The 18461-nt window shown below is 43.3% G+C and overlaps 1 protein-coding gene across 1 annotated transcript in view; it reads left to right on the plus strand.

Annotated features, from left to right (window-relative positions):
• Positions 1-18461, plus strand: part of LOC112112190 (protein furry homolog) — a 278522-nt gene that overhangs the window by 252665 nt on the left and 7396 nt on the right. The window contains exons 54-56 of the mRNA XM_029911983.1: positions 5380-5529; positions 9565-9663; positions 10166-10249. Coding sequence (XP_029767843.1) covers positions 5380-5529; positions 9565-9663; positions 10166-10249 — 333 coding nt within the window. The remainder of the gene's footprint in view (positions 1-5379; positions 5530-9564; positions 9664-10165; positions 10250-18461) is intronic.

An 18461-nucleotide genomic window follows, 5' to 3' on the forward strand; every position in this document is an offset into this window, starting at 1 on the left:
CAGGTTTGTCACAATGGCCAGACTCATTACCACACTGCAACAGAATCCTCAGTCCACAGTATAGACATGCCTCTAGCTATTAGGCCACATGTTGGCCTGCACATTTGTGATGCCTCATGGACAGTAGCATCTCGATTGCATTCAGGCATGACTAAGGATGGCTTATACCCCCAAGAGAAACTGCCTCATCAAACAGCTCACCTTACCTTCGGAAGTACTTGTCGTCTTAACCCAGTGGAAGGACCCTTGCAAGTGCAGGGGTCCCCTTTACATGACCACCACCATTGAGGTCATCCCTGTGGATGCCTCCCTACTGGGCTGGTTTGCTCAACTCTTGGACTCCACAGCCCAGAGAAAATGGACTCTCCAGGAGTCATCTCTCCATAGCAATATCATCTAACTCATGGCAGTTCACTATGTGTGGCAGCACTTCCTCCCCAGCATCGAAGACCATTCAGTCAAGGTGATGCTGAGCAACAGGACAGCAGTGTACTATACAGACTGCCAAGGGGGAGCAAGATCCCAGTCCATATGCACAGAAGCCATGAGGCTTTGGAACTGGTGCATCTCCTGCCTCACAGACATCTCAGTGGTCTCCCTAGTGGGCCTGCAGAACACCATAGTGGACTCCCTCAGCTGGCACTTCCACCAGGACCACAACTGGGAACTCAATGACTCGGTCTTCCAGAACATCTGGCAGTCCTGGGGACTTCTCGAGGTAGATCTTTTTGCAACACTCTCCAATGAGAAATGCCATCACTTTTTTGCTCAAAGTGAGGGAGAGGAGTGTCACAACTCCCTGGGGGATGTCCTCATCATCACCTAACCTCACACACTCCTATATTTCTACCTCCAACACCTCTAATACAAGCTGAAACAAGATCACGCAGTAGTAATGCTCATACCTCTGGCCTGGCCGTGCCAAGTTTGGTTCCAGGATCTGCTTTACCTTTTCCTTCAGATGACTTTCCACCTCCCTCTGGCAGCAGATCTCTTGACTCAGAGCTCAGGGGCCATAACCCACCCCAGTCTGGCCGCTCTTCACCTTAAAGTCTGGCTGCTAGATGGTTCTCGGTCATAGAACTCGACTATTCTCTGGAAGTTTACTCTGTACTCCTGGGCAGTAGTAAACCACCTTCAAAAGTGGAAATGTTTCCAGGTCTGGTGTGCCCAATATTTGTATTTCCTCTAGATGCTGTCCTCTCTAACAGCTCTTAACAAACTGGAGAAATGGCCTGAAATAAATAGGATGAAATTCCATAAGGACAAAGGCAAAGGGGGGCTGTGTCGGGCCCCAGACCTCCACAGGGGGGGAGGGGGCATTGGCTCCAGGCTTCTGCAGGGGGGCAGGAGCAGGCTTGGGGGCCAGGGGGGGAAACTGCACCCCAGCACGAGCCAGCAGAGTGGAGAGGGTTGGGGCCGGGTCGCTCCACTTCCTGCCACCTGGTGAGTGCAGGGCAGGCCCGACCCTACACTCATGGGGCAGCGGGAAGTGGAGCGACCCAGACCCAGCCCGCTCCACTCTGCTCCCCTGGCTCCCGGACTTGGGGGGCAGAGAGGACCACCCCCAGCACTCGCCAGCGGCACGGAGCGGGCTGGGGCCGGGTCGCTCCACTTACCACTGCTGGTGAGTGCAGGACGCCCGACTCCTGCTGCAGTCCTCAGGGGAAAAGCTGGAGTGGGGGCGGGGCTGGGGCGGAGCAGGGGTGGGAAGAGGCGGGGCTGGGGCAGAGCAGGGCGGGGCCATGGGGAAGAGGCGGAGCAGGGGCTGGAGCAGCACACAGCTGCGTAGGGCACCAGGAAATTTGGGGCACCAAATTTCCTGGTGCCCTACGCAGCTGCGTACTTTGCATGTGGGTTGGGACGGCCCTGACTACTGATCTGATCCAGCATGGGGGCAGTTCCTGTTCAGTGGTAGGATTACAAGAAACCCAGATTTGAGAATAGTCACTCCAGGAGCTTGTGGAATTCTGGTGCAGCAGGGACGTGGCACTCCTTTCTACAAGGAGGTTGGATGCACATAACAGGAACACCTCCTACTGGCTGGAACGCAGCATCGTGTAGGTGCTCACTTTGCCTGCTGAGCTATAGTATGAATGAATGTCGTATTTGTGAATAACTGTAAAAGAGCAGTTTGTTAGAAGGGGAAGGAAATGAAGGAGTGAGGACACTTAGTCTGAACCAGGTTTTGATTAATCTACAGCTAAAATGCTTTGGAAAGTTGTGACCAGAAAATAAAATAAACACATGAAAACACACTGTTTGCTTTCCAGTAATATGTTTTGTTATAGCCTTAGGAACTTTTCCTTTATGTGATAAACAATTTCACTTTACTTTGTGATGCACATAGAACAGGGGAGGCCAAACCATGGCTCGCAAGCCGCATGCGGCTCTTTGTGGAGCCCCCACCCACCCACCCACCTTCTCTGCCTACCAGACTGGGAGAGGGGAGCTGGGGGCTTCTGCCCTGCGACAGGGTGGTGAGGCTAGGGGCTTCTGCCAGGAATGACTGGTGCCTGCCAAGAAGGTGTGGGGGGGACACAATTTAAAGATTCAGCCCCCCCCCCCAGCCTGAATCATCCCCCGCCTTACCCTCAGTGGCCCCTCCCTGTGGCTCCCAGCTGTTAGCTCTGTGTGGAGAGGCAGCAGCAAACAACTGGGAACTGCAGGGAGAGGCCACTTCTTTAGTTCCATGGGGAGAGGCAGCGGCTCTTCCTGCAGCTCCCAGCTGTTTGTTGCTGCCTGTCCCCAAGGCTGCAGCTACCAGCTTGCTGGTTCCAGCAGCTGCCATGCAGGGAGTGGGCCCTGCAGCATCATGTGACCGAGCAGGGCCAGCAAACCCTGGCAAAAAATCAGGGGGTGGGAGGGACGACATAGTACGCCCTCCACCCCATATGTCGCCTCTGGCTTCTGCCCAGCAGGGAGAGAGCTCTCGGTGCTTCAGCCCTGTGGGGCACGCCTTCTAGGGCTTGGGGCTTCAGCCCCAGCAGGCACCTCCCCTGGGGCTGAAGCCCCCAGACCTCCCTCCCCACAGGGCTGAAGCCCTGAGCTCTAGCAGGCATGCCCCGGCTCTCAAACTTCTGAAGATTCTCATATGTCTATGTAAGATTAGACTGAGTCTGAACACCCCGACATAGAAGAAAAGAGAGGTTTTGCAGTCATCTCAAGTCGATTCTTATCAAAAGCTATGTGGTCCAAAGTAATGCTAGCCCAGGTAATGATCAGATGTGCACTTCATGCTCACCTATCTATACTTTATGCTTTAATTAAATAATTTCCTGTTGATAGCTATGTATTCTGTTATCATTTCTAGGAAAATAATACTTTAAAACATAAAAATATGGCGTGAAATTGGAATTGATTACAGTTGGGAACAAATAGCACTGACTTCAGCCAGTTCATAGCAGAAGTAGATACTCAAGCATCCCGCCACAGTTCTAACAAGGTGTCATGTTTCTGACATACAACATCCTTCCAGTTCTACTTCAGAGTCTGCCATGAATATAGGCTGTCAATCAGTCTGAATCAAACGGAGATTGTTGTAACGTGGACAAATGAGGAATAATGTAGGAGACCACTAAATTAATTTCTTTTAAACTTTTTTTTATTGCGACCTCATCCACATGTATAAAGATGACAGAATAGTGAATTTGCCCTATGCATCATCATGTTCCATAAACATCTGGCTGATGCATCCTAAAGCTATCTGTATGTTTAAAAATGATCTTTTTTTAAAAAAATGTATTGACTTGACCATGTTCTGTGAAAAACAAAATTGTGTTCCAAAATGAACAAGACTGTAATATTTAAAAATATAAGCCCAGATGCTGCCCCATTCTGGTCGAGAAAAGGGAATGGAATCTTGTCCTATATTCCCTGCTAAGGATCCCCCTGGCATGTGGGGGGAGTCATTATCAAGCATAGAACTGTCATTGGCTCATCCTATGCGACCATTCCTTTTAGCCATCGGTACAGAGGGTGGGGCGCAAGCATGGCTGGAGCGTTGTGTGCTCTGGCTATCCTCAGATGACAGAGAGTCCCTTGGGGACTATTGCTAGCTGGCATATTCTGCACCAGAGCTAGGCAGAGAATCAAGGAGCTGTAATCAGCTCCCTGACAGCCCCTCATCTCAGTTGCATGGAAGAGAAACTCAGTATAGTAGAGTATCTTACCCATTTACTGTGTAATGTGTAAATTGTAATTCCTCAGTCTAGAGGCAGAATGGGCGAAACAGAGGAATTGCTTTATCAGACCAGTAGTCCATCTAATTGTGTATCCTGTCTCTGGTTGTAACCAGTATCAGGTGCTTTAGAGGAACAGTCAGGAATGGACAATTATGGAATAAGTTTGTCCATAGGGGAGATTTCTCCCTGGCCATGGTTGATTTGTGCCCCAAGGCATGAGGGTTTATAAATCCTTTTTAAAATTGCTTTTCCTATCTAATGCAACTTTAGGTGGTCTCATAATCCATACATTGTCTCATCCATTTTTTAAATGTCAATCCTACTGAGCTTTTGGTCTCAGAAGTATATTGTGGCAGTGATATTTGCATAATTGTTTCAGTTCTTGAAAGGCTTAAACTGTCTTTTTATTACTATTATTTATTAAATGGAAGTCGTTAAAAAGAAGTTACAGAAGCAGTATGCTCCTTGAAGACCAAGACTATGTACTCTTTTAGGTGCTGTACCCACTCAGATATCAAAAAGCTGTGTGAACAATAGTTTCCAAATGCAACTTTATACTGTTGGAGCCTTCCCAAGGAGCAGAGGTGTTCAAGCAAGGAGGTTTCTCTGCAGAGTGGAAAACAAAAGCAGAGAAACCTCTTTCATGAGTTTCTGTGCTGCTGTTTGATATTAGGCTTGTTGCTACATTGTTTGATTGGCCTCTTGATATTGGGAACTAACAAAACAGTATCCAGAATGGGCAGAGAATTCTTGTATTGATCAACACTGGTAATCAGCAGGAACAAGAAAAAGTTACATGAGGGTACATAAAAAGAACAGGAGTACTTGTGGCACCTTAGAGATTAACAAATTTATTTGAGCATACATTATTTGAGGGTACATAGTTTATAAAGAATGAATCATCCTCACAAGCAAGAACATGGTACTTCAGCAGCAGTTTGTAATTCTATTGCTAAATGTGAATTCTCTGGCCAGTTCCACAGCTGCCTATCTGGAGAAACTTCTGAGCACTGTGTCCAGTGTAATAGTAATTGTTATTCAATATCCTTGGACAAACATTCACTTCCTCCCATGCAGATGGTTTCTTTCGAACATGCTGTTATTGTATGAAGAAGGAATGTATGCAATTGTGTTTGCAAAGGAAAGACGTTTGTACTTGAGCAATGAATGTGATAAGAACTATTTTGTTTCACAGAATATTCAGAAAAGGTTCTGCTTCCTAACTTGTGATGCTGCCAGTTACCTTGGTGACAACCTACGAGGAATAGGCTCAAAGTTTGTGAGCTCTTCTCAGATGCTAACTTCCTGTTCAGAATGCCCCACTCTTTTCGTAGATGCTGAAACAGTGAGTATATTCCTGTAGAGGATAATAACTAGCATGTCCAGCTTGTGTCATGTAAAGGAGGCTAGGGTGGCAACAGTTTTGGGAGATTTTTCTTGTTTAAGTTGTCTGGTAGTTTGGAGACAGATGTTGGGGCCTTGGAGAGACCCCCTGATTATCCCACCTTTGGTCTGCTGAAGAATATACTTATCAAGGGGCACCTGCCCTCTAGGATTCCTACACATACACCTCCTGATTATAGTGCTTTTTTCCCCCATTGTCAACCAAACTTCCATTGCATTTTCATACTCTTTTATTAGGCCTGGTCTACACTACGACTTTAATTCGGATTTAGCTGCGTTAATCCGAATTAACCCTTCACCCGTCCACACTACAGAACCAGTTAATTCGAATTAAAGGGCACTTAAAATCGATTTCTGTACTCCACCTCGACGAGCGGAGTAGAGCCTAAATCGATTTTGTTAATTCGAATTAGGGTTAGTGTGGCCGCACACCACCGAATTACTGTGTTTAAATTAATGGGGTAGTGTGGCCGCACACCACCGAATTAATGTGGTTAAAAACCGAATTAAGGTGCTTAGTGTGGCCGCGCACAATCGAATTTATACAACCTGTTTCCCAAATTCGAATTATCTAAATTCGGATTAATCCTGTAGTGTAGACATACTCTTAGAGATTAATAATGCTGGCAAGTGGTTCTTTAAATGAGATGTGTTCAAGAATCTGTGTCTCAAGACGAACAAAGGATATAATTGCCTGTAAGTTTTACCACTATAACTGTGTCAATTAGGGATATGATTTTATTTTTTAACAATATATTTATAACAGTAGAAGCCCTAGTGTGAACACAGCTATCCCAATATAAAGGTGAGTTCTATTGGCATAGTTATTCCCCTTCTTGTACAGGAATAGCTATGCTGGTATAAAGCACTTTATGCCAATATAACTGCATCTGCAGGGTGGAAGGGGAGAAGGGGTGGATGGTTGTACCACTTTAACTATAATATAATGTAGTTAAAGTGGTACAACTTTCTAATGTAGACAAGTCCTTAGAAACCAGGTTCAGCTCATTAGTTGTAGACTATTTACAATGACAGGAGGATGAGGGTGACCAAACTTGGAAGAAGTTCAGATTCATCTGTTTACCAGACAGTTCAGCAAAGTTTATCCGAAACCTACATTCCTAGTGAGCTGGTGGTGCATTTATCCGAAAACTACATTCCTAGTTGCAATGTGGTGACACAATGATTGGCAATGCAAACATCTGAACCTCACTCAGAATGTTCTTGGGTTGTCAGGCTTAGATTTCTACACAAACTATTTGTACAGCCTTATTGGAGAATACTGGAAATATCCAGTTTCTTTTGTTGGAAGTGATTTTGTTTTCTTCAGTCAAAATTGTGCTTATAATAAGGATGCGAGTTTGTGGTTTGAAGAGATTGTAGAGCAGAATCTTGCTAGTTCACACTTTGATGAAACCCAAATCCACATATTCACAGTTTGCATTATGTTTTGGATTAGTAATGATAATAATGATAATAATAACTAAGCAATAACTAAGCAACACTTAGTTGCTTTTGTAGGCCAAAAGAATTGCACACACCAGAGGGCTACTTGTATTCCTCCATTTCCCCACTCCACCCTCAAGCTCCCAGGTGCCATTCTCCCGTCTCTTCTTTTTCAGGGACTTCTTGCACACGCCCTGTGCCAGGGTCTCTGCATGCTTTCCCATTGCCCCCTCTTCCCCATCTCAGGGTGTTATACCAATAGAATAAAAACCAGCAGGATCTTATTAAGAGGGATAAGGCAAAGATGCCACATTTATTGTAAATATAATGATAAAGCAAAAGATAAAAGTAAACAACGTTGTTTGACTACTTATTTCTATCACTACTTATTTCTTATACACACACACATATAGAGAGAGAGAGATTTATTCACACAATCATTTATTCAAGTTCTGTATAGGTGTTATAGTTACCAGCCTAGAAGTTGCTCATGCCAAGTTACTAGCCACGTATCTTGGTCATGAGGATGGAGCCGAGTCTGTGTCAGATGCACCTGATGCTCCTGGAGGTTGGCAGCAGAACCAGAGACTCAAAGTCATCAGTCTTGAGAGTCCATTCTTATAGGAATTAATTCCTATGTTAGTCTATGGGAGCTGTTTCATCCTGCTGTTGCTGACTTAATCAGCAGATGGCACATTCCTGGACACATTCCTGGGCACATTCCTGGTGGCTCCAAACTGTCCCAAGTTTGTGTTTCTCATCCTTCCAGGTGACGGGGTGGATCCCAGTTTATCCTCCGGGGGTTTTCTGGTCATCCACTTGACACATTCTTCGGGCCGATGGATACTCCCTTTCTAGGCTGGCACCTCCCTAACCATTCATGTATATCAAGCATTCATCAGCATACATTTCATATTTTAACCATATTTTAATTTACTGTCTCCACCACTTTCAGGGTGTGTGCTAATTCATTTGAGACTCCCAGCCCTTTAATCACAGAGGGTGGGGGTCTGTCCTAGGAGCCGTTGAATGAAGTGAAAGTCACTTAACGGCTTATAGTGTTTGTTTACATTGTATCAATTACTTCAAGAACAAAGTCAATTAACTTGTTTGTAAGTTTTACATAGTAATAAAGTATCTTTTACAGGATAGATATAATCAATGGTTTCTACAGACAGTAGCTTACAAGTTTTAACAGAAGACCCAAGAGATTTTTGTACTTGGTGAAACTGTTGGATTTTAAAGTGTGGGGGACAAATTATGAGGGAGTCACTGTCACTTGGGGGAATCACTGTTAGTACCTTCTTTAATATCCCTACACTTATACACATTGATTCCATCAATACATTGTCATGCTGTGAAGCAAGGCTTCTCTCGTGGTGCTGCTCTGGACAGGGCAAAGTAGTTGGAGTACCATGTATTTCTGTTGGAGAAAAAAGAGTGAAGAACCCACCAGCAGGTGGCTTTTGAAGAGGCCAACCGATTTTAGTGGGGCAGGCTTTCAGAATGGCCTTCTTTTTGCTGCTTTGCTGTTCAGTATGGGGCTCTTGGGAAAGCCAACAGTGCCTGTGCACTCCCTCAGCTGCCCTACATGCCTCAGTGATTGAAGTTGACAAGCAGCCAACATTGCATGCATTGCCAGGTTGGCATGGAACACTTCATGACATTTGAGTCATCTCTTCCTCTTCTAGCTCTATATCTGAAAGACAAGAGGAGGGGGCAGAACTGGCTCTAGCCATGTTGAGACATCAGACAACACAATATGCTCAGCAGCTTCATTTGAGTTCAGTGTAATATGGGTTGTATGATACAGTCTGGCTCTACGAAATGAGACAATCTTTCTAATTTCTTGTGACTTCGTCCATCTTTTATCAGTTAGCCATAGGTAGATGTTCTGTGGTGGCAGTGTGATCTTGTGCATTTTATATAAAGCTGCAAGCTAGAAATGTCTGAACTATAATCTGGGTCTGCTCTGACTCACTGCTGTGGCCTCTGAAAAGTTATTAATTTCTGTGCATCTGTTTCTGTATCTGTAAAAATGTGTATACTGTTACTTACCTCACAGGAGACTTGTGAAGATTAACTGGTTAATATTTGTACAGCACTTTGTGTATTTATTTGGGAAGGTCAGCTCTGTAGCATTTTGAGCTGAAGCCCAGAGTACAAATGTGTTTCCTGAGATTTTAGTATTAAGAGCTAAGGTGGCTGTCTCAGCTCCAGTAGCTCCTGAACATGCACTGCAGATGGAATCAAGCTCTGAAAGTCAAAAGAAAATGCTAGTTATTCCAGAAACCCTTACTGGCTGCCAGAACCATTAGCAAGATGGATTGTGTTTTCAATTTTAATTCCAGTTGGAGCAGGAACCTGTACATCCAGCAGTGTTAGTAGAGTTTTAGCATGGGATTGAGACTGGCAACGGGTAAACTTTAAAGTGCCTTTTTGCAGTGCATACCATAGCTTCTACTTTACAAATATGTTTCTTCTTTAATAGTAAAATTTACTGGCCCATTTTTTATTTTAATGTTTCCAGCTTCTCTCTTGTGGACTTCTTGAAAAGCTAAAATTCAGTGTTCTAGAACTACAGGAGTATTTGGACACATACAACAACAGGAAAGAAGCAACTCTCTCAGTAAGCAAGATTTCTATGCTTTATTGCCCTGTGTATTCATATATTAAAACGTTTTGATCTCAAATCTGTTTAAATTAATAGTAGTATAACATTTTGTAGGTCAATATTGTATCTAGAATTTGGATCCATAAATGTCTTCTCTCTCTTTTTTTGGAAGATATGGTAATTGATACAACAAGAATTAAAAGAATGGCTCTTTATAGAGCTTAATTTCAAATGTGTGTGCATTCTCTAGTCTGTCAAGCTCCTCCTCTCTATTAATTAGTAATTCATGTATTAATTTGTTTTGTTTATACAATATAAACACTATTAGAAATCAGAATTCTAACTTTTTAACTCAATCCGCTAATGCAAAATGTGTTGGGCTGTATGAATGAAGAGCTTAATTGCAAAACTTGACTTAATATGTTTTCAAGACATCATATTGTGAGACTAAAATACTTTGTTACCCTTCTTTAAATCTAGCCAGAGCTAATACCTCACTTTTTTTCTCTGAAAACAGTGGCTTGCAAACTGCAAAGCAACCTTTGCTGGGGGTTCACAAGATGGAGTTATTACTTGTCAGCCAGGGGACTCTGAAGAAAAGGTAATAAGGAGCTATTTTACTTTCCTGTCAAGTGACATTTATGCATTGTTTCTTGATGCCAAAAGAAGCTGGTGCCTTTACCTCCTTGTGTCCCTTTGCAGAGCTTGGACGCAATACCAGTTCTTGCACTCATGAGTCTGTTGTTGCTGTTGGCACAGGCCTGCCCAAACTGGATGGAGAATGGGTGGGGATATGGCTCTGTCCTCCCACTCTGCACCAGCAAGCAGAGCTGGCCCCTGACCAGGGCAAATGGATGTTGCTCTGTAACAGCAGTGACTTTCCTACAGCATAATGTTTCTGGGAGTTCCTTCTGGTGCACTTTATTTCCAGAGCACCTTCAGTGTTGCCAGTGGCTTTGCAACCACAATCTGGCCCATTGTGTGTAGACTTTTTGCATTTGAGCTTTAATACCTGAAATATTAAGCCTTTCACCTTTAAGTTAATGGCTGAAATCCAGCTGATGTTAGTAGTAACAAAATATTTACCATCAAAGGACTTTTCAGTGGTCTGTGAAGTAATTAATGCTGTGGAAAAACATTTATGCGAAACAATGTTTCATGCATTGCCTTTGAAACAAAAGATTCCTGTATATGCTATGAAGTGATTGCCATAAAGCATTCAACAGTCTTCCTGGTTCTTTGCTATTTTAACTATACAGAACAATTGGTATCTCAAACACCATTGTGTGGTAAGTGTTGGAAAATGTTATTCTTTCTTTTCTAATGGCAAATATTGTATATGTTCATGGCAGAGCAAGTGCTAGACAATTTAGATGTCTTCAAGTCACCAGGGCCTGATGAAATACATCCTAGAATACTCAAGGAGCTGATTGAGGAGATATCTGAGCCATTAGCGATTATCTTTGAAAAGTCATGGACAACGGGAGAGATTCCAGAGGACTGGAAATGGGCAAATATAGTTCATAGTTATAAGGGGTTCTCAGTCAAGCTGGAAGGGCATATTGAGTGGGGTCCCACAGGGATCAGTTCTGGGTCCGGTTCTTCTTCAATATCTTCATCAATGATTTAGATAATGGCATTAAGAGTACACTTATAAAGTCTGTGGTTGAAGCTGGGAGGGGTTGCAAGTGCTTTGGAGGCTAGGATTACAATTCAAAATGATCTGGACAAACTAGAGAAATGGTCTGAAGTAAATAGGATAAAACTCAATAAGGACAAATGCAAAGTATGCCACTTAGGAAGGAATAATCAGTTGCACACATACAAAATGGGAAATGACTGCCTAGGAAGGAGTACTGGAGAAAGGGATCTGGGGATCATAGTGGATCACAAGCTAAATATGAGTCAACAGTGTAACACAGTTGTAAAAAAAGCAAACATCGTTCTGGGATTTATTAGCAGGAGTGTTGTAAGCCAGACACAAGAAGTAATTCTTCCACTCTACTCCGTGCTGTTTAGGCCTCAACTGGAATATTGTGTACAGTTCTGGGTGCCACTGTAACGCCGACAGACCCCGGTTGTCGGCGGGGGGATCGAACCAGGGACCTCTGGAGCTTAGTGTATGAGCCTCTACTGCATGAGCTAAAAGCCAACTGCCTGTTAACTAAGGCTATAGAGGAGACTCATTTAACTTTCTCCCTTAGTGGTCTTGGTGCCACTAGATGGGACAGAACACCACACCCAGAAAGAGTATGGGTTACATACTTCCTCTAGCTGAGGAAACGCGTCCTGAGCTTCAGTGTCTTCCCAGTTGAAATCCTGGATGAGCCCCCATTTGTAACACTGACAGACCCTGGTCGTCAGCAGGTGGGATCAAATCTGGGACCTCTGGAGCTAAGTGCATGAGCTAAAAGCCAACTGGCTTTTGGCTAAGGCTGTAGAGCAGACTCATTTAACTCTCTTAGTAGTCTCAGTGCCACTAGATGGGACAGAACACCACACCCAGAAAGTGTGTGGGTTATACCACATTTCAGGAAAGATGTGGCCAGACTGGAGAAAGTCCAGAGAAGAGCAACAAAAATGATTAAAGGTCCAGAAAATGTGACCTATGAGGGAAGATTGAAAAAATTGGGTTTGTTTAGTCTGGAGAAGAGAAGACTGAGAGGGGAGATGATAAGTTTTCAAGTACATAAAAGGTTATTACAAGGAGGATGGAGAAAAATTGTTCTCCTTAACCTCTGAGACTAGAACAAGAAGCAATGGGCTTAAATTGCAGCAAGAAGGTTTAGGTTGGACATTAGGAAAAAATTCCTAACTGTCAGGGCAGTTAAGCATTGTAATAAATTGTCTAGGGATGTTGTAGAATCTCCATCATTGGAGAGTTTTAAGAGCTGGTTAGACAAACACCTGTCAGGGATGGCCTAGATAATATTTAGTGCTGGCTTAAGTGCAGGGGACTGGACTACAAGACCTCTTGAGGTCCTTTGCAGTCTTACTATTCTATGATTCTAAGGGTTTTGTCTCACAGACCAGATATTCTGACAGGCACATAGGGAAGCATGATGTCCCGTTCCAGTCCTCAAAAGATAGAGACAGACAGACAGAAAAGAAGGAGCAGTAACGAACACACTTAAGAAATGACATCTGGAGGCAGAAGAAAGAAGAAACATGACATTCCCTCTTTCCTTGTCTTTGTGTATGTAAAAAAGGACAATAACCTTTTCAGAACTACACACCTGAAATTTTAGCCATATTTTCCTCTAACATGTTTTCTCTACTTGTTCATTATCTCTCCTCTCCCATTCTCTCCCTTTTTTTCTGGTTCATTTTCTTTCTTCCCTTTTTTTTTCTGATCATCCTTTGTTCCTCTTCCTCTGTTTGCCAGAAGCTGGGAATGCGTGACAGGTGATGGCTCACTTAATAATTACCTGTTCTGTTCATTCCCTCTGGGGCACCTGGCATTGGCCACTGTCGGAAGACAGGATATTGGGCTCAGTGGACCTTTGGTCTGACCCAGTATGGCCGTTCTTATGTTCTTATGTTTCTTGCTTCATTTTTTCCTTCTTCTTTGTACTTCACTTTCTGTTCCTGCTCTCCCTTGCTTTTTATGCACATGCTTTTGTGAACATATGGAAAGGGAGCAAATTCTACAGCTATTGCTTCCCCTCTGCCCCCCCCCCCCAGTGCATTTTGGCTGCCTTGACATTTTTAGCATTAAAGCCCATGGACCAGTGCCAGCACAAGTACATGCACACATTGGGAAAGCTGCTCACATACCTGACAATGCTTGGGTTGCATTTTACAAGCCCTGATGTAGTGACACATGGGCATGTTGTGAATGGGCTGTGTGCAAAACTAAGTAAAAGATCATAGAATCATAGACTTTAAGGTCCCCATTATGATCATCTAGTCTGACCTCCTGCACAACGCAGGCCACAGAATCTCACCCACCCACTCCTGTATCGAACCTATGTCTGAGCCATTGAAGTCCTCAAATCATGGTTTAAAGACTTCAAGGTGCAGAGAATCTTCCAGTAAGTGACCCGTGCCCCATGCTGCAGAAGAAGGCGAAAAACCCCCAGGGCCTCTGCCAATCTGCCCTGGAGGAAAATTCCTTCCTGACCCCAAATATGGCGATCAGCTAAACCCTGAGCATGTGGGCAAGACTCACCAGCCAGACACCCAGGAAAGAATTCTCTGTAGTAACTCAGATCCCATCCCATCTCACATCCCATCACAGGCCATTGGGCATATTTACCGCTAATAGTCAAACACCAACTAATTGCCAAAATTAGGCTATTCCATTATACCATCCCCTCCATAAACTTATCAAGCTTAGTCTTGAAGCCAGATCTGTCTTTTGCCCCCACTGCTCCCCTTGGAAGGCTGTTCCAGAACTTCACTCCTCTGATCGTTAGAAACCTTCGTCTAATTTCAAGTCTAAACTTCCTGATGGCCAGTTTATATCCATTTGTTCGATGGATATGGGGAAAGATTCCTTACTGCTTTTATAAATACAATTCACATACGAGATAAAATTTGTGTGGAGGTTTAACGACTGGAATCTGTTTAATCGTTATCTTCCCACTGTACTAGAACAGAAACCAAACAGTAGCTTAAAAAGTTGCTGATGCACTGCTGTTTTTAAAGCTTCCTCGTCCTCACCCATCCCTGCTTTCATAATTGTAATTCTCAGTCCCATTTTACAACATCTTGTTCATTATTTTAAAAGGAAATTAAGCAGAAGGAATAGAGAGAACACTGAATGATACACAAAGGGGATTAAAATATGAATCGGGTACATAGAATCTGCATATATTACAGTTGTGTTGTGTTTGTCTTTAATAAGGTGTTCTCTATTTCAGAGTTAATGTATGTGTTTTGTGAAAAAAGGGTTAGTATACAAACTACTTGTTGGTCAGAATGAAAAGAAGTGTTTCTCGCTGCTGCAGGAATCCCTATTCTCTTCCCAGCAATGTTCCCTCAACACAAAATGTATTATTCCTGGGAGTTCACAAGATGGTAGGACTTTTGATCGACAGATTCATACGTTTCTCTTCTCCCCTCCCATTCACCTGTCCATATGAAACAGTCCTTCTCACCAAAAGGCCTTTCTTCTCCAACACTTTCTATTCTATTTACTCATCAAAAGTAGAATGGGAGGAAGACTTCAGGGAAGCATGTGCTGAGAAAGTGTCATTGGGAAGGGAAAAATAACTCCTACAATGGTGAGTAATTTTTTCCATGCCTTTCTTCTGCGCTTCACCCTGAGCATGAAATGATAGTTCCACACAAGCACAGAATGAAGAAGATGGGGATATGCCAAAGAATAAAATAATTGTTGGTAAAAGAAAGGCCCTCTGTCTTACAGAGGAAGCAGTAGCATAGGCGCCAACTTCTCCTGGCGCTGGTGGGTGCTCGACCCCTCCCCCTGCCCCAACTCTACCCCTGCCCCGGCCCTATTCTAACCCCTTCCCCAACGTCTCCACCCCAACTCCCCCCCCCGCCCCTATTGGACCCCTTCCCCAAATCCCTGCCCCGGCCACGCCTCCTCCCCTGAGCACGCCGCATTCCCACTCCTCCCCCCTCCCTCCCACAGCTTGTTATGCTGCGAAACAGCTTTTCGCGGCGGCAAGCGCTGGGAGGAGAAGCGGGGGTGCGGTGCACTCAGGGGAGGAGGCGGAGGTGAGCTGGGGCGGGGCGGGGCGGGGAGCTGCTGCATCCACCAATTTTTCCTCCAGCCCCGGAGCACCCACGGAGTCGGCGCCTATGAGCAGTACTTAAACTCTTTAATGCCATTTAAAGGTTATACACAGGTCCTAGAATGCTGCTTGGCACATGAACTCCCTCTTCTGACCTTTGAACAGCCCCTCAACCCTGCCAAGCTCATCATCAAAAGCAAGTTCCCCACAGACCAGGACACACCAACGCAAAGTAGCACCAGCCCCTGCCAGAACAACAGTTGCAAACCCTGCAGACATATCTCCACTGCTATGATGATCAATACTCCACACAACACACCTTTCAAGATTCACAAGTCCTACACATGCTTATCACAACATGTGATGCACCTCATCCAGTGCATCAAATGCCCCAATAACAACTATGTGGGTAAAACCAGTCATTTTACAAGGTGTGATTCCTACTTGATGCCAATTTGATTTAACTCCTACTGGATTAGCCACAGAAGGCTCCCTGGTAAAGTTGGATTAGGAAGATCTAGAATCAAGTCTCAGTTGCAGTAAAGTTGAGCACTCACAGCAACTCTTGAAGCTAAACTAGGAACTCTGTTAATGATGTAAGTCCTCTATACTGTCTTCCCTACTGACTATGGGAAAATGCAGCCTTTAAACATGGAGTTGAATTGGCTCCTGCACCCAGCTCCTGGAAATACATAGCTATCCAAAATACAGCTACAGGCTGAGCATAGTTTCTACTGCCTTCAAATCCAACAGTTACTTTGGGATATATTAGCACATGTTCTATCTCTCTCATACTTTCCAAGGCTTGCAGCACAACATTTGAAAACAGTAGAACCAATGCTGACGACTAGAACACCCGAACATCATCCACTTGCTGCTGAATGCCCTAGCTCCTGTGGGACTCTCCTGTGTCAATGAATGGCTAAGAATTGTATTACCTTTAAAGTGTCTGTCTAGTCTGGAGTCAGATTAGCACCTTCAGAATAATGGGGTGACTCCCATCTCTTTTTAGGACCTATAAGTACTTCCTTAAAATCACAAGAAGGCTTACCAGCATCAGACTACTTCTTTGCCATCTTTCTACCCTATTTTAATGGCCGCGGTTCTGATCTTGTTAAAACTGAAAAACTACTCTTCTCCTGAAAAAAAGATAAATCAAAATTTTGCTGGCGCACAGTAACTTTCTTATTTTTTCTTTCTTAGACCTATTTGAAAAATATAGGTAACATTCATCCCTACCGGGTTTTTACCGTGCAGGCTTGTCAACTAATCTCTATCCTCTCTCACACACACACCAAGAAGATTTAGACTGGAACCTGAGAGACCTTTGAATGCTAAAGTCATTCTGCCTGAACAGTTAAATGGCAGGGGAAGGCAAATGAGTTCTCAATCAAATACTGATTACCCTCTCAACTTCCAAGGAATATTACTTTTCATGCTGAGGGAGCCAGGATGAGGAATTAAAATCATTATCAAATTATAGAGCCAAGTTGGGGCTGGGCATCATTAACCTAGAGAATCTTTGGAATATTTATTTAAAGAGTGGTATGTTTTCCTTCAGTGAGCAGGGAAGGTTTTTTTCCTCTTGACTTACTCTGTGCCTTCCCTCCCCCCCCCCCCCACACACACATACACATACTTTCTTTTTGGAAGCACTGGAGAGAAGGCAGCTTTTCTTGAACAACAGACCATGGAATTCACTCTTTTTTTGGCTGCTTTCCCCCACTTTTAAAAAGTAAATTCCATGGTAGATTAGGACACACTTATTTACTGAATTAGGGATTTTTAAAAGTTCACATAAAACCTGAAGATGGTGTCAAAATTTGGAAACATATAAGTGAAATGCTTTGACAAATGCAAATCAGTGTAGTTCTGAATTTACTGGCACAGTAATCTGTCTTATCTCTTCCTGTTTGATCTTATATTTAGTTGTACAAGGCTTAATTACATAAACTGCATGGAATTTGACCAATAATGTCAAAGGCTTAATGTTAACCACCACAAAAGCCAGCACATTTAGAGCTTAGTCTGCCATTCAGTCATTAACTCATCCCATTGTATAGAGGTAATGTAGGAAACTGGGCAAGCTTAAATTCATACATACTTTAATATCAAAGCACAATGGGATGAGGACAGGGCTGAATTCCTTTGCTTTGGCAATGCCAAGATAGTCCCTTAGCATTTGTTAACTTTTTTGCATTTGCCTTCTTTGTTTTTAAATAATAATATAAAATATTTTATAACAATTACAAATGTTCATTAACATCATTGCATGTGCACTGACATCACATTGCAGCTGGGCAGATGTCAGTGTAGGTTTATGCGAGAGTTAAACTGATGACATGATGGTTTTATAGACCAGATATGGCACCTTGACAAAATGGTGAAAACTGTATTAGAAATGCATAGACCGATATATTAGAGTGAACATTAGCTCCTGGGAAAAGGAAGAGCGAGCATCTCTCCTTTTTCAGGGAGGGGACTTTCTTTAAAGTTCAGACTTTAAAATAATTCACAACTTAAAAGTTATACACCAAACTTTTCAGTTCTAAAATGCCCAGTTATAAACCTGGAAGCCACAGGGTTTTTAATGGAAATAGTATTTGACCTTATACGGCCATACAACACATTTTTGCTTCAGTTCTGTTAACGATTTGAAACCACTGCAGAAACTTTTGAGAACTTGTGTGCTATGAATTCTTTGTCCATAAATAAAAGACCAAACTTAGCCAAATTTATTCATTTAAAACTCATTAAGCAGTAGAAACTTTGATGGTATAATTTCCTGGTTTTTGGAAATACACTCTGGGAGAAATTGGGGCTAATAAATCTCAAAATCTAACTGATTTCAGTTAGTTTATAATTTACCATTAGGAGTAAAGCTTGGTTTTAATGAGAATGCTGTGCATGATGTGTGGGTGGTACATTTTCAACCACTTAGCAAACTGAGGCAAGCAATGCTAATATTGTTGACAGTTAAGCTATTAAAGAAGGGCTGTGCTTCCTATTGCATGCATTACACTGACACTATACTTTCTTTCCTTTCCTTTTTCCTGTGCCATGCTTGCTGTGTAGCAAATGGAATCTCTTGCAGTAAGTTGAAGTTCTTTC

The sequence above is a fragment of the Terrapene carolina genome, unplaced genomic scaffold, assembly GCF_002925995.2.
Source record: "Terrapene carolina triunguis isolate 2854851 unplaced genomic scaffold, T_m_triunguis-2.0 Scaffold141, whole genome shotgun sequence".
NCBI classification, from domain to species: domain Eukaryota; kingdom Metazoa; phylum Chordata; order Testudines; family Emydidae; genus Terrapene; species Terrapene triunguis.